Source organism: Hemitrygon akajei, chromosome 13, assembly GCF_048418815.1.
Source record: "Hemitrygon akajei chromosome 13, sHemAka1.3, whole genome shotgun sequence".
Lineage (NCBI taxonomy): Eukaryota > Metazoa > Chordata > Chondrichthyes > Myliobatiformes > Dasyatidae > Hemitrygon > Hemitrygon akajei.
Genome location: NC_133136.1, coordinates 99,973,784 through 99,990,453, shown reverse-complemented (window position 1 = coordinate 99,990,453; position 16,670 = coordinate 99,973,784). Strand labels below are relative to the sequence as shown.

At 41.1% G+C, this 16,670-nt stretch overlaps 1 protein-coding gene across 2 annotated transcripts in view; it reads right to left on the bottom strand.

Annotated features, from left to right (window-relative positions):
* The window catches only part of mettl14 (methyltransferase 14, N6-adenosine-methyltransferase non-catalytic subunit), a 67,787-nt gene that overhangs the window by 32,177 nt on the left and 18,940 nt on the right, over window positions 1-16,670 (bottom strand). The window contains exons 2-5 of one of the 2 annotated variants that reach the window (XM_073065162.1): window positions 10,129-10,217; window positions 4,374-4,388; window positions 3,707-3,794; window positions 824-901 (exon numbers count right to left, since the gene is read on the bottom strand). In XM_073065162.1, the coding sequence (XP_072921263.1) occupies window positions 824-901; window positions 3,707-3,794; window positions 4,374-4,388; window positions 10,129-10,217 (270 nt within the window). The remainder of the gene's footprint in view (window positions 1-823; window positions 902-3,706; window positions 3,795-4,373; window positions 4,389-10,128; window positions 10,218-16,670) is intronic. The other variant, XM_073065163.1, reaches the window with a different exon arrangement.

The window sequence follows — 16,670 nt, the reverse complement described above, 5'->3', positions numbered from 1 at the left end:
GGACGTACCCTCTTCTCATTACTAACGTCAGGGAGGAGGTACAAGAGCATGAAGACCCATACTCAATGTGTTAGGAACAGCTTCTTTCCCCCTTTGCCATCACATTTCTGAACAGTTCATGAACACTAACTCATTATTCTTGTTTTGCACAATTTTTTTTTATTGTAACTTATAGTATTTTTTTATATTTTGCACTGTATGCTGCAACAAACCACTAATTTCAGAACATATATCAGTGATGGTAAACCTGATTCTGACATAACACACTATTGAGTGCTGCTTCCAACCACTGATGAAATAAACCTGCTGTTACTTTAATGAAAATTACCATTACAGCAATGCTTTTTACTATTTTTTCCAAGCTTACAATAAGCACTTTACACCATATTTTTGAATTTAGTATGTTTATTGTGATCAGATTACCCTATGTGCCTCATGTAATAATGTACAGTACATGAAATGGAAATGCTTTATCATTATCATTTCTTATAAATCTTTGTGAGGAGACAGAGTAAATATTGGTTTGCTTGCATGATCAATATTTTGGTATTTCATATCAAACATCAATTTTACTTCACATAAAGATTGTGAATTTTGGAATCTGGAGAAAAACTGGGAGGAATTCAGTGGGTCAGTCAGCATGTGTTAAGGTGGAAATTCTCAGTTCGGTCAATATTACTATTACAAATGCAATCTAAGCAAAAAATTTTTTAAAAGGTCCTGATATTTAATTTGAAGTATATCCTATTATTTAGATCATTTGAACCCGACTACATTTTTGTCACATAAATATTTAAAGGTCATGAGATGAAAATATATTTACCTTTAAAAATGTGCTAGAATCTTTGTAAATTTCCTCATTGTATTGCACTTCTGTTTCCTCCTCTTCTACAACTTCATCCTGCCAACAGAGTGAACATTAAATGTCTAAATAGATCCATGATTCCAGGGTAGCTTCCACTCAGGACAGAATGAATTCAATTTTGCATATACATAAACCATTACAGAATAGCATATTTGTACAGGCTGGGTAGAATGTATTCAACACGTTTCTTTCAATCTAAAGTAAATCATTAATATTCTTTGTCAACTTAACATATCAAGGCCCCTACAAACATGTTTTCTTGTGGAGGAATGATGTGTATCTCTGTTCACCTCATGGAATTAACTTCAAAGGCCAGGCACAGAGAACAAACATAATGTAACTTACCATGGACGATTTATTCCAGATAAGTATACTTAAAAATATGCAAACTTTTTAAAAAAAAAGTTCTATTTAATTTTTATGCATACACATTACTGGCATTCAATATTATTTTAACAGCTTAAATCACAAACAAAGCCCTCTACAAAAAGGTGATCAACATAATACCAAAATGTACATCACAGAATAGTAGCAATGCATCTTAGGACAGAAAAAAGGAGTAAGGACAAGTTGATAAAGTTTCCTATCCTTAAATTTGGCACCATACTCCCAATGTGACCTGTTTGTGGCCCCCTACCTTATTACAGTGGAACTGAACACAAACCAATGGAAGAGTACCTCCTCTTTGGGCAGGTTGCAGCCTTCTAGACTAACTTTGCTGCAAGTCATCCATCTGTGATATTGGCTCGGTTTTCTCTGAGCATACCCGAACATGCTGGGCATGTCTCACAGCCTGTAATTTGCAGCATTTTGCACTTTGGCTATATCTTCATACTCTTGTAGCTGACTCATTTAATCTATTTGATCAGAGGACTTCTATAACATATCACTACGGATCTCTCTGCCTCATCCAATCAAAGATAACCTCTTTAACCTATCCATTTCTGCCCCATTTACCACAACATAAAACTAACTTGTTTTCCCCCTTTAATAATTCTGACATTGGAACTTCAATTTAATACATTAACTATTTCTCTTTCCACAAATGCTTTCTGACCTGCTATTTCAAACAGTTTCTCTTCCTATTCAATTTTCAACATATGCAGGTTTTATTTATTTTCAAATCAAATAATTATTTGAGGTGTTGTTAATAGGCAGATGGTAATAAGAATATAGTTCCAAAACAAAATATTAGTAGAAGGGAGTTCTAACTTTAAAAGGAAGTTTAATGCCTACTTGGAAGGGAGAATGAAATTAAATAGTCAGCAATTTGCCTTGATCATTTCTACCGTGTTATAAAATGCTATGAAATCAAGTCAAAACATTTAATGAGACAACCAAGTGCTTTTGGATTACAAGACAGGCCTAACAAGCATTTCCTAAAATCACTATATAAAGCAACTTCTAGTTAGTAATAATCAAAACAGCAGATGATGGAAATCTGAAATAAAAAAACAAAGTCATAGATTCAACAGATCAGTCACATTTGAGGTCTCTTTCAAGAAAATGATATCTAACCAGCTGAATATTTCCACGATTTTCAGTTTTTACATCGAACTTCCAATAAACTGCTGTTATAATTAAACATCAAAATTAAATCAAGTTATCACCAAGAATAATTCCTCTGATACAAATGCATACTTCAAATACATTTTCTAAAATATAAGTTATTCAAACTTGGACCAAACATTAAGTAAATTCAACTTTCCCTTAAAACTTAGCAAAATGTGCAGTTGCAATTTACAAAAAAGTCATATGGAAGATTAAATTTCATACATTAAAACAATTCCAATGCCAATAAACTGGACTCTCTACTTCCAACAACATTAACTTAATGTCTATATTAACTCAACATTAATGTTTTTGAAGGCACGCCCACGATTTCCAATGAAACCAAGTTACAAACGGCTTCACTGGAAGTACAGTCGGCCTTCCTTATCCGCGGGGGATTGGTTCCGAGACCCCCCACGGATACCAAAAAACACAGATGCTCAAGTCCCTTATTTAATCTGGCTCAGTGCAGTGGTCCTTAGGACACAGTGGAACCCCAGACTTTATTTAACATGTCTCAGTGTGGTGGACATTAGGACCCGGTGGTGCAGCTCTGAATCCGCGGTGTTTCTGTTCATGAAAATAATCACGATCACAATTGAAAATAAGGTGAAGTAATAAAGCGAACGGAAAGAGGTGAAACGCCATCGGTCATTGGAAAAGCGTTAGGCAACAGTCGGTCAACGATCGGAACAATTTTAATGGAGCATGTGAAAGGCCCTGCCCCAATGAAAGCTACAATTATTACTAAGCAACGCAGTGGTTTAATTATTGAAATACGTATGTTTCTTAAGTGTTTTATATGCATAGAAAGGTAAAATATGTACTATATACTAAGAAAAACGTTTGACTAACTGACGCTAAATAATACCAGATGTACCTGTTCCGACTTCAAATCCGCCTTAAAGACGGATTCAGGAACAGAACTTGTTCATAACCCGGGGACTGCCAGTACTTTTAAGTCATTTCTAGATTACTTACAATACCTAATACAATGTGAATGCTATGTAAAAAGCTGTTATACTGTATTGTTTAGGAAATAATGACAAGAAAAAAATAGTCTGTACATGCTCAAACGACAAGTGCTGGAGAGAGAACTTCTGGGTTTTCCCGATCCGCAGTTGGTTGAATCCGCGCATGTGGAATCCGCGGATACGGAGGGCCGACTGTACTTCCAAGATTTTCTTTTTTTAAAAATATATGATAAGCTAGATAAAAGAAAATAATAAGCATACATCTCTATTTTTCCTGAGGATGACTAAACACAAAAGCACGGTATAACATTATTACTTTGTATTCTTCAAATTCTTCTTCAATGGCTTCCCCTTCTTCTGGCAGCTTCCGCTTCGTAATTGAGGCAGATGTGTCATATGTTGCCCTGGAATCATCAAGCAAAATATTGATTTATTTTTAAAAAGGCATGACCTCCACAAAATAACTATAGATGTAAGAATATTTCTCTTACATGCACATGCAAAATATACAGCATAAATATTATGTAAACAATCAAAAATTTATTCTGGCCATCACCAAATTATCCTTCTTAGCCCTCCCATTCCATGAATTAATTTACACAGATATATATTACATTCTGCAAGTTAATGATGCTGGCAGAACAAAATAATTTGGCTACATTAAATTATTAAGTTTACACTACTGGTTATAAATGGAGCTTTAATATGGAATACGAAACTTGAAACCAAATGCAAGGAGGAAATAGAGGATGGGTTGGAATCTCATAATACTATGTTTGAATTAAAATGCAAATACCCTTGTTCTTTTTAAAAATACTATCATAATTGAAAAGGTTATAGAAGTGTGTCCAACTAAAGCTCTCTCTCAAATTGGTTGTAGAATTTTAGCACATGACCCCATTTGCAGGAGGAATGTACCAATATTAAAGCTGCATTCTCCATGAAATCTTTGGAGAAATATTTTTTCTTTTAAAAGTACTCACCAGAATAGTCTGCTCCTTTAAAAAAAAGGAAACAAAAACGCATCATCATCTAAAATTGTTGTGCTTTGATTAAATTGGACTTTACTAACTAAAACTTGCAGCTAGTAGATTCATGGATGCCTGCATCCGAATTGCCCCATTCATTTCAGTTTACATATTTTTGATGCTTAATATAATCCCAAATCTTAATGAAGTGATTAAGCATTTTACGTATACAAAAAACTGATGGTGATAGGACTGCACTGAATTGTACCAAAAGAATCACAAAACAGCACAAATTTTGATTACATTCACTGCAACTCATAAAAAAGTTCTTTTGTGTATCATGGTTATCTATAAAACATGCCATTTCCCATGGTAAGGGATTTAAAAAAACAGGAAAATGCAATATTATTTCTCCAGAACAGCAATGGGTGCACTGTAGTTTAACTGATGTACTTTTACTTTTAAAACCTTATCAAATACTAATGAAAATTTAGGATGGAAGAGACAAAAATATTCGCTAGAAAATAAAGTCTTCTGAATGTTTGCAGAAAAAAATGCTTTAGTAGAACATCTTAATAGGACATCATCTTAAGACCATGTCTTATCAAGCAAAGATATTTCTGATGGAGCTTAAGGTAAAGGGGAAAGAGGAATAGGGCATTTCCTAAATAGTACTTTGAGAGCTTATTTGTTGACAGTGGAGATCTACAATCTATTATCAGTTTAGGTAAAACAAGACTTAATAAAATTCATTTTTATAGAGTTGTTAACCTATGGGGTAGTAACAGTCAATGTACTATTCTGTTATTAAATGGATCACTGCTTTACCAAAACTTAGTTGCATTGATTCCCTAACAGAACAATCCCCATTTCAAACACACTGTATTGTAACCTAAATATCTACAGGATATCTAAAGGATCCTAATTGTTGCACAGGTCAGTGAAGATCCAAACTTGATCAAGTAAATTCTGTGAACAATGGTTGCAGCTCCACTGAAAATAAAGGACCAGATTGAAAAGCTCAGGATGTCGTGGCCAGATGCAAGGGTTGGGCCATGTTCAGCTTGCTGCTTGGTGATGTTTACTCACATCTGCACTGAACTTGTACTGTGGCATGCAACTAATGGGCTCCTGGATCTGTGAATGGCTTTGAGGCTGTGAACTTCATTTCTGAATGTTATTTGCTTTAATTTTTATTGTTTGTACAATTTATTTTTCCACATTGGGTATCTGATGGTCTTTTTAATGGGTTCTACTGTGTTTCTTTGATTTGTTGCTGCCTGTAAGGAGATGAATCTCAAGGCTGTATATAGTATACATACTTTGATAACAAGTGCACTTTGAACTTGAATAAACATAAAACTGTAATAAAATTACATGGAAACAAATTTTGCAAAAATGCTTTTTGCTCATTTGGACTTCTACAAATTCTTGTGGTCAAAACCAGTGGTCCCCAATCACCAGGCCGCAAGGAAACGATATGAGTCAGCTGCACCTTTCCTCATTCCCTGTCATGCCCACTGTTGAACTTGAACGCATGTGAGGTCATTACGCATGTGAAGTCATTACCCACGTGAGGTTATCAGTCGCCTAAACGTAGTGATGCCCTCGCGCCAGGGATCACTGTTTGACCTCGGGTAACCGGCCACCTCACGCGGCTGGCGAGAAGTGCCATTGCTACTGGCCTGGAGTGCGGAGAGATGGGCGTCGCTTCTGAACCTGTTTACCGCACCGAATGTTCGTGGGGAACCCAGTGCTAAAATATTTGCAGACGACCTAATTTGGGCTCAGGGTTTCGTAAGTAGCAGAGCAGCTACCTCGCTGCAATCTACTCAAAGTCATCCCCCAAACCAAACTTTCGTCGGCCGATAAATCCTACCTACCTACGGGGGGGGGGGGGGGGGGGGGGCGGGCGAGTGCCCTGCTGCACAACTCGCTCGGTTGGTCGGTCTCTCCAGACTGCGACTGCCGCGGCCCCAGTACCGGGACCTCTGGCCCTTACCTTGTCCTCTCATTGGTGTGTTGCAATTTTATAAGTTCATATGAGGAAAATATGTGCTGTGTGTTTAATATCCAAACGTTACTTAAAATGTTATGATGCTATAACTTATAAGTGAGTTATAATTTACTTATCACTATATTCATGCGAGGAACATATGTGTTGTGTTTAATACTAAATTCGTTAGATAAACCTTTTTAGAAAAGAAATCGAGCGTATCAGCCACTTATAAGTGACTTATACTTGACTTATCATCTATATTCCAATCATGATTAACACCCCCACCCACCTCCCCCACATCGGCCGGTCCGCAAGAATATTGTCAATATTCAACCGATCAACAGTGCAAAAAAGCTTGGTGACCCCTGGTCAAAACCACCGCATTATATCAAGTCGCACATTAGGATTCAACTGCAATTTTGTTAATTTGATCCCATGTATACAAGATTGGAACAATAATTCAGTACACCAGTTATGTGCTATGCCTTTTGACTTGTTTAATCATTGATTCTTCTCCAGGGAAAGACTGAAACACTAGTTATTTTGCAATATTTCAGAGAAATTTTAGAACCTTCCCACAGACTAAACCCTACATTACATATTTAATTTGGGAAAATATTCTAAAGCAGTTCAGTTGGATTGCTATGTTACTACTATGAAATAATCAATTTTATCCAAAAGATATGCGTAGCTTCACTGAAACACAAAAAGGAAGCACATTATGTGTCAAGCATTTTGTATTTTAATGTTAAGACATTAAACACTATGATGAGAAGTACAAGCCAAGTCCTCATATTTGAACAGCTAGTCATAAGGTTAGTTGTAAAATACAACCTATCAACTTTAAATGGCTTTCTAACATACAAATTTTCCAAAAGCTGATTACATACTTCAGGCTGTTAAAAGCAGTTTTTAAACTCAGTATTATAACAACTTTATAGTAATTATGAACATTCTAAATGGCATATTTTCAATAATTTTAGATTCGAGTATATTGTAATGGGATCCAAATCCAACACTAAGCTAAACATGGAAAAAGATGTTCACAAGCTGGTTATAGGGACAGAAGTAGAATTAAGAGCTATTCTGATTACAGACAGAATTAGTTTTTAAAACTCCTTTAATAATGGAGTATTTGGCAATAATCACTCAAACTATAAAGAGAAATCCATTTTGTAGTGGCAGGATTTGCTAATACCATCATGAAATTGTTAACACTTCAGTGCAGCTTATTCCCATCAGCTCTTTACACCAAACCAAGTGCTTACCAGCTTCATGTTATATGCAATTTTGATTTATACCTTTTCTTCACTCTGTTCAATCTCTATGCATCTAAAAACAGATAGTTTGCAATTATAAAAATACTCATCTAAACTATAAATGAGTAAAGTTCTGAAGCTACCATATTACTCCAAGAATTAAAGACCAACAGGCCAGTTTAGCATTTCAATTTTTCTTGGTCAACCCACTTTCCAAAACAACTCCGTGTGCTCTGTAGGAACAAGATTTCTTAAAGAAACAGGGCTTAATACAATCATTTGTGAGATCAAGCACGTAATAGTGCATATCTGTTTTTCTATGAATGGAAAGGAAAAGATTTTCCTTTATTTATTCCAACATGGCCTTTAACCCACCTAGTCAAAAATATTCCTTGTAGATTTTAAGGACTCTTCATTTTATGCTGGGCTACACTCATAATGTCACTATGTCACAGGAGAGGAAAATTAGAAGAACTAACTGGCCATAATTCAACCTAAAATTGCTAGCCTTATTAATGACATTGCTATAAAAGTACAAAAAAAATTAACTTCTATTCATATTACTGCAGTACTATTCTGAGTCACAACAGGAAAAAGAACATTCTATTTTGTTCAAGTCAGCTCTGACTGCACAGCACAATTCAACACAGGCTGGGTTTGCTGCAAAAGCAATTTTACTGTGTCATCACATAACACTAGAGCTGAGAATATTACATCAGTTCTAACTACTATGAATACAATGTTATTCAATTTTCAACTACCTAATGAAAATTTTGCACTTTATATGATGAAATAGCTCAGATGCAGAAAGATATGGCACAGTTTTAAGGTGTTTGAAAATAGCTACAGAGGAGATGTCAGGGTAAGTTTTTTTTAAACACACAGAGAGTGGCTAGTGTGTGGAATGGGCTGCCGGCAACAGTGGTGGAAGCGGATACGATAGGGTCTTTTAAGAGACTCCTGGACAGGTACATGGAGCTCAGAAAAATAGAGGGCTATGGGTAACCCTAGGTAATTTCTAAGGTAGGGACATGTTCGGCACAGCTTTGTGGGCCAAAGGGCCTGTATTGTGCTGTAGGTTTTCTATGTTCTATGAAATTACAACACACTCAATTTACCCATTTAGAACTTACGCAGTTACTCAATCAAGAAACAGATGAGATTTGATATATATAGCCAGTTTCATCAAAGTAAAAGTTGATCTCACTTTTACTATTCCTAAGCTTGTCACTATAAAAACAAACTCCTGTTTAATAGTAATCTTCTTTAATGTTGCATGGATTTAATGGCATTGCAGAACAACGAAATATTGAACATACATAAATAAGATTGGAATAGAAGCAAACGCACAGGAGACCACAATATATTGTGGAGGGACACCATCAGCAATAGTGTTTTTTTGGTAATTGATCCAGATTTTGAAACTAACAGATAGGCTGAATCTAACTTTCATACACGAGATATGGAAATTTTTGATTCAATCAACTCACAAGACACTTTTTTCTGTTGATGATTCCTCTTAATTCTTAAAACAGAAGAATTTGCTGTTTAGATAGCTGTAATACTGGTTTAGAATCCCAATTTAAAATGAAACATATGGCAGATGATGCACAATTCTGCAACCATCACATTTCACAAATTTACCCAGTAGCAAGCTTAGATAAACATGAAAGTGAGATTCACAGTGATACTAATGCACAAAGTTTGTACATAAATCAATAAAAGTGGGATTGGAAATTGCTAAATAGTTATAAACTGAATATTCTTTGATGAGAAAGAACAAGCACAGGCATCTTGGGAGCAGAGCTTTTCAGCATAAACAAGTACAGATTAAAAGTTGTTCAGCATTTGGAAAGAAATAATATTTGAAAACTTATCAAAAGAGTTCAAAGGATCTTTTGAGTATGTAGTCAGTCTGATCTAGGCTTTAAAACTGTAACATTATCAAGTTACAAAGTCAGTCTTGCCCCAATGTATACAAGAGATTGATGTCAAGTGTAAAACTTTGTACACTTTTGCCAGACCCAAAACAGGTAAATTCATATTTCATATACAAAAGGAAAATTCTACAGCACATTAGCTTTTCAAAACTGAGTGGAGTATAATAGAATATATTGAATAAATAACAATGAGATATTGTATTATGGGATACAGATTTATACATACAATTCTTCTTTTGCTTAGTTGGAGATTCCATGCTTGAGGCTGATGGTATATGCAAAGAAGGGATTGTTCTATGACGTCTCTGAAGAGCAACTTCAAGCAACGATTTCAACAAAGTTGTTGGCTTAATAACTTTATAATTTTAAAAAAACTATAAATAAACAAAAAGTCTAATGCATTACAGGCAAAATTTGTATAGGAATACCTGTTCTGATAAGTTCTGATAATAAATAAATCTTTGAACCTTTAGTAGTGATCCAAATTTAAACACCCTATTAACTGTAATCTAAATATCTTACCAAGAAACCTAATCCAGAAAGATTCAGCAAACAGTTGCCTTCCTACTAACCTGCAAGTTTCCCTGGTTTCAGCAATCTCCCTCTGTTCTTCTTTGCTGTTCAAAACTGCCCCAATGTTATCTGCACTTTCAGCTCCTAGCTAAGGAGGGGAAAAAAGCTGTGTATTAGTTAAACTACATAAGAAAAGTTAATTCAGCAAAATATTGTTAGAAAAGCTATAGAAGGGTAAAATTGCAATGATTTACTGTTTTAATGCCTTTAAAAGAATCAGCTGTAATTGTGCAAAAATATGAATTTTACCATATTTTACTTTCACACTAGGTGTTTCTAACAGGTAAAAATGCCTTTAAAAGTCAACACTAATATAATAAAATAGATTTTAAGAAATCTTAGAACAATCTGAATTGAATACACACAAACATTTGCTTTGTGCAAAGTATTGGAAACAAAGTTGAACTCCATTACAGACAAGATTATCTGGCACAGCAGATACACTAAGACATACTTGTGCAAAAGATGATCAAGAGATTCTCTCAATAGTGGTGGAATCCAAAGTTCAGGGGATAAGCTTGGCAAACACTTGAAACTGAAAACAATGCCTGCAGCAGCAGCAGAAAAACTACCACATTAAGTGCTCCTGCCCCACCAGGTCCATTTTTATACTTACAAGAGGAATACAGTACTTTGTAAAGGTGTTGAGGATACTCAAACATACTGGCAACAGTGGACAAATTTTTAAGATGGGTGTAAACCTATTCCAACAAGGAAAGCCACTGCCACAAACACAGCAGAAACTCTAATCAAGAACTATATTCCTAGATGGGAGTGCCATGTCTCATCGACTCTGACTAAGGAACACATTTCGCTCAAAGTATTTGTCAGAAATTATGTTGACTGATTAACATTGAATTTCATTGTCCAGAATCATCAAGACAAATCAAATGAATGCTATCATCAAACAATGACTAAGTATAATGAGAAAGACATACCTGGCCTAAGGCTCTTCCTATGGTCTTACAAGTAGCATCAGAACAACCCCCCAAATAAAAAAAAATAAATTATACCCATCCAAAGTGGTAATAGGACATTCTGTGTCACTACCAGGAGCTCTCAATTCGAGAAAGGATGATATACACAATCTAGCAGACAGATAACTATTGTGTGACATTAACCCAAGTTGTATAGTCGGCTTCTAAAAGTGTTTCTAAACACTTGGATTGATCCAGCAGGAGGAGGACACACCCTGATTCCTGGGATAAGGATCCACTGGAAGCTCGATGGGAAGGTCCTTATCAAGTGCTGGTAATTACCAAATCGGTGGTAAAAGTAGAAGCTAAAAGCAAGTGGATACATGCCAGTCACTGCAAGCAAGCTCAAGTGGTAAGGACGAGGACAAAAAGCTCTGCAGTTAATGTGCTAGCAACCTTTTGGCCACAGTGCCCACACTACTGGGCGACAGTAAGTAAACTATTAACCACTAGAAGACTTCAAGGAAGTTGACAACTACTGGACATTATGAAGTTTATTCTAATAGTATTAGTTGTTTTATTTTTGCCAATTTTCCCTATTCATAATGGGCCAGATGAGGTAACTCAATGTATCACATGAACTCGCTGATACTGTTGACTCTAGCTATTGGGTATTTCAATATATACGACAAACTTCAAAATACTCACCAGTGCTTGGCATTCCTGCAGATCTAGAACAATCATGCTTTCTTTATTAAACATTCCAACAATGGCGATGTTCACATTATGGCTATGATCCATTATTCTCAAGGGAGACATAAATATATGATCATCATGCCCTCACAAATCATTTTAAACTGGATCATTTATGTAATTATAATCAGCATAATTTAGGGAATATCATATCTAACCCAAATCCTGTTTCACCCAGAGATATATCCACATCTAATGTCCATGACAAAGGTACAAAATCTTCTCATGTATTCACTATAAAAGCTACCATTTGCTTAACCTCAAAAGGTAACATTCCAGTTCATGCTTAATGGTATCGGCCCAAAACATAAAAAGGCTGGGAACCCTTGCATTCGGTGTTCTCTTTGCAGTTATAGACAAGAAGACCTGATGAGTCTGAAGACATATCTAATTTGGCTATAATATTTGTAAAGAAGCAGCTGAAATACATCAATGTGATGGATGGGATTTCTTTGATTGGATTCATTCAAGTCTCTGAAGCTTGCCTTATTAAATATTATGAGTTGTAGCAATGTACTACATACAGAGCTAGAGACGACACGCAGTCGGTAAGTCATTTCGAGACTAGTTTATTCAAACTTCGCGGCGCTGGCATTTAATCCCTAGCGCCCGCCCTCTCCAGGCGGAAATGATGGCAGGGGTGCATTACCAAAGTCTCCCCCCCGCACACTGGCTACTTGTGAGTCGGTTCGCCTGCGCAGAAAGTGGGTCGCCACATAACACCCGCCCAGAACCGGCTATACACCCCCCAATGTCCACAGTCTGGATCAGCCTGTTTGGGAGGTCTGCCTCTGCTTGAACCTCGACCGGCTGCGCCAAGTCTACATGGGCTGGTTTGAGTCGGTCCACCGTGAAAACCTTCTCTTTCCCCCCAATGTCCAGAACGTATGTGGACCCGTTGTTGTTGATCACCTTGAACGGCCCCTCGTACGGCCGCTGTAGCGGTGCCTGGTGTCCGCCCCTTCGTACAAACACAAACTTACAGTTCTGCAGGTATTTGGGTACATGGGGCGGGGTCTGTCCATGCTGTGAAGTCGGTACGGGGGCCAGGTTGTCGAGCCTATTGCGTAGTCTGTCCAGGACTGCTACGGGTTCTTCCTCTTGCCCCCTTGGGGCTGGTATGAACCCTCCTGGGACGGCCAGGGATGCGCCGTACACCAACTCGGCCGACGAGGCGTGCTGATCCTCTTTGGGCGCTGTGTGAATTCCAAGCAGGACCCAGGGAAGCTCGTCCACCCAGTTAGGTCCTCTCAGGCGGGCCATGAGAGCCGACTTCAAGTGACGGTGGAAGCGTTCCACTAGTCTGTTCGACTGTGGGTGGTAGGCAGTTGTGTGGTGTAGCTGCATTCCCAACAGGCTGGCCGCAGCCGACCACAGGCTGGAGTGAACTGCGCACCTCTGTCAGAGATAATGTGGGCCGGTACCCCGACGCGAGCTACCCAGGTTGCAATCAGTGTTCGGGAGCAGGAATCGGCAGATGTGTTGGCGAGCAGGACCGCCTCTGGCCACCTCCTGAACCGGTCTACCATAGTTAGGAGGTACCGCGCTCCTCGGGACACTGGTAGGGGGCTCACAATATCCACATGAATATGGTCGAACCTCCGGTGGGTGGGTTTGAACTGCTGCGGCGGGGCTTTAGTGTGCCGCTGCACCTTGGCTGTTTGGCACTGCGGGCACGTTCTGCTCCATTCACTGACCTGCTTGCGAAGTCCATGCCACGCAAACTTGCTGGAGACCAGACGGACGGTTGTCCTGATAGATGGGAGCGCCAAACCGTGTATGGAGTCGAAAACTCGCCGCCTCCAGGCTGCCGGGATGATGGGGCGAGGTTGGCTGGTAGCCACATCGCACAGGAGGGTCCTCTCACCTGGGCTTACAAGAAAGTCCTGCAGCTGCAAACCCGAGACTGCGGTCCTGTAGCTGGGCATCTCGTCGTCTGCCTGCTGCGCCTCCACCAGTGCTGCATAGTCTACCCCCAGGGACAGGGCCTGGATAGCTGGTCTGGAGGGTGCGTCCGCCACGACGTTGTCCTTTCCCGAGACATGCTGGATGTCCGTCGTGTACTCGGAGATGTAGGACAGATGTCTTTGCTGGCGAGCCGACCAGGGATCTTCGTGAATGCGAAGGTCAATGGTTTGTGGTCCGTGAACGTGGTGAACCTTCTAAGAAGTACCTGAAATGCCGGATTGCCAGATACAGCGCCAACAGCTCCTGGTCGAAAGAACTGTACTTGAGTTCGGGTGGTCGTAGGTGCTTGCTGAAGAACGCCAAGGGTTGCCAGCGCCCCTCGATGAGCTGCTCCAGCACCCCACCGACTGCTGTGTTGGATGTGTCCACCGTGAGTGTGGTGGGAACGTCCGTTCTGGGGTGCACCAGCATCGCGGCATCTGCCAAGGCTTTCTTGGCTTTAATGAAAGCGGCCACGGCCTCCTCGTCCCAAGTAATGTCCTTGCCTTTACCCGACATCAGGGTGTACAAAGGGCGCATGATACGGGCTGCTGAGGGGAGGAAACGGAGGTAGAAGTTCACCATACCAACGAACTCCTGCAGGCCTTTGACCATGTTGGGCTGGGCAAAGTGGCGGATCACGTCTACCTTGGCGGGCAGAGGTGTTGCCCCGTCTTTGGTAATCCTGTGGCCCAGGAAGTCAATGGTATCGAGACCGAACTGGCATTTGGCCGGGTTGATCATGAGGCCGAAATCACTCAGGCGGGAGTAGAGCTGGCGGAGGTGGGACAGATGCTCTTGGCGGCTACTGCTGGCTATAAGGATGTCGTCCAAATAGATGAATGCAAAGTCCAGGTCGCGTCCCACCGCATCCATTAGCCGCTGGAATGTCTGTGCGGCATTCTTCAGGCCGAACAGCATTCCGAGGAATTCGAACAGGCCGAACGGGGTGATAAGTGCTGTTTTGGGGATGTCTTCAGGGTGCACCAGGAATTGATGGTATCTCCGGACGAGGTCTACTTTGGAAAATATTCTTGCCCCGTGCAGGTTTGCTGCAAAGTCCTGTATGTGCGGCACGGGGTAGTGGTCTGGAGTTGTAGCCTCATTCAGTCTGCGGCAGTCGCCGCATGGTCTCCAACCCCCAGCTGCTTTGGGCACCATGTGCAGGGGGGAGACCCATGGGCTGTCTGACCTCCGTACGATCCCGAATTCCTCCATCCTCTTGAACTCCTCCTTTGCCAGGTGGAGCTTTTCCAGGGGGAGCCTTCGTGCGCAGGCGTGGAGGGGTGGTCCCTGGGTCGGGATGTGGTGGTGTACCCCATGTCTGAGCATGGCTGCCGTGAACTGCGGTGCCAGAATCGATGGAAAGTCCGCCAGGATTCTGGTGAATTCGCTGTCCAACAGCGTAATGGAGTCCAGGTGTGGGGCCGGCAACTTGGCTTCACCCAGGGAGAATGTCTGGAAAGTCTCGGCATGTACCAGTCTTTTCCCTTGCAAGTCGACCAGCAGGCTGTGAGCTCACAAGAAGTCCGCCCCCAGGAGTGGTTGGGCCACAGCGGCCAGTGTGAAGTCTCACGTGAACCAGCTGGCGCCGAACTGCAGCTGCACTGTGCGGGTGCCGTAGGTCCATATCTTGCTGCTGTCTGCGGCCCCCAGGGTGGGCCAAGGCTTACTGTTGCGGGTGTCGTACCCCGTCGGGGGCAAGACGCTGATTTCCGCTCCGGTGTCGACCAAGAAGCAGCATCCCAACTGTTTGTCCCAGATGTACAAGAGGCTGTCCTGGTGGCCAGCCGCCATAGTCATTAGTGGCAGCTGGCCCTGGCCCTGGCCCTTGCAGGGCGGGCGACAACGGCGGGCTTTTATGCCCCACCGCTGGTGGTAGAAACACCACTGTTCACTGCCCTCCTCACTCCTGCCTCTGTGTTGTGTGCGCCCCCCTGCCAGGCCTGGTCTGGTCCGCTGTTGGGCACGTGGCTTGGTATTCTGACCGACGGACGCCACGGTCTCCCTCCTGGCTTTCCACAGCATGTCTGCCCGGGCCGCCACCTTCCGGGGGTCGCTGAAATCTGCGTCGGCCAACAGCAGATTTATGTCCTCGGGCAGTTGCTCTAGGAACGCTTGCTCGAACATGAGGCAGAGCTTGTGTCCGTCAGCCAGGGCCAGCATCTCGTTCATCAATGCTGACGGCAGTCTGTCTCTCAAACCGTCCAGGTGAAGCAGGCGGGCACCCTTCTCATGCCGTGAGAGGCCAAAGGTCCCAATGAGCAGCGCTTTGAATGCTTCATATTTGCCTTCTTCCGGGGGCGACTGTATGAAATCCGCAACCTGGGCAGCCATCTCCTCGTCAAAGGCGCTCACCATGTGATAGTAACGCGTGGAATCAGAAGATATCTGCCAAATCTGGAACTGGGCTTCTGCCTCACTAAACCACACGCGTGGTCGCAGCGTTCAGAAAGTTGGCAGTTTTATCGAAACTGCGTGAACAGATGAAGAGTCGGTCATCTTTGGTCCAAATCCCGTTTGGACCGTTGGGGTCACCGATGTAGCGATGTACTACATACAGAGCTAGAGATGACACGCAGTCAGTAAGTCGTTTCGAGACTAGTTTATTCAAACTTGGCGGTGCTGGCATTTAATCCCTAGCGCCTGCCCTCTCCAGGCAGAAATGACGTCAGAGGTGCATTACCAAAGTCTCCCCCCGCGCGCTGGCTATTTGTGAGCTGGTTTGCCTGCGCAGAAAGTGGGTCGCCACAGAGTCATATTATTCATACTAATAGGCCTCCACATGATTTACATTTTTTACTCATTTAAAGGTGATCATTAATAGAATAGTTCAAACTCATGTAAGTGTGCCTACTAATCTGCCTAATCATGACATAATCCTATGAATTTATGAAGAATATATATCCTTTGATATTTCATGG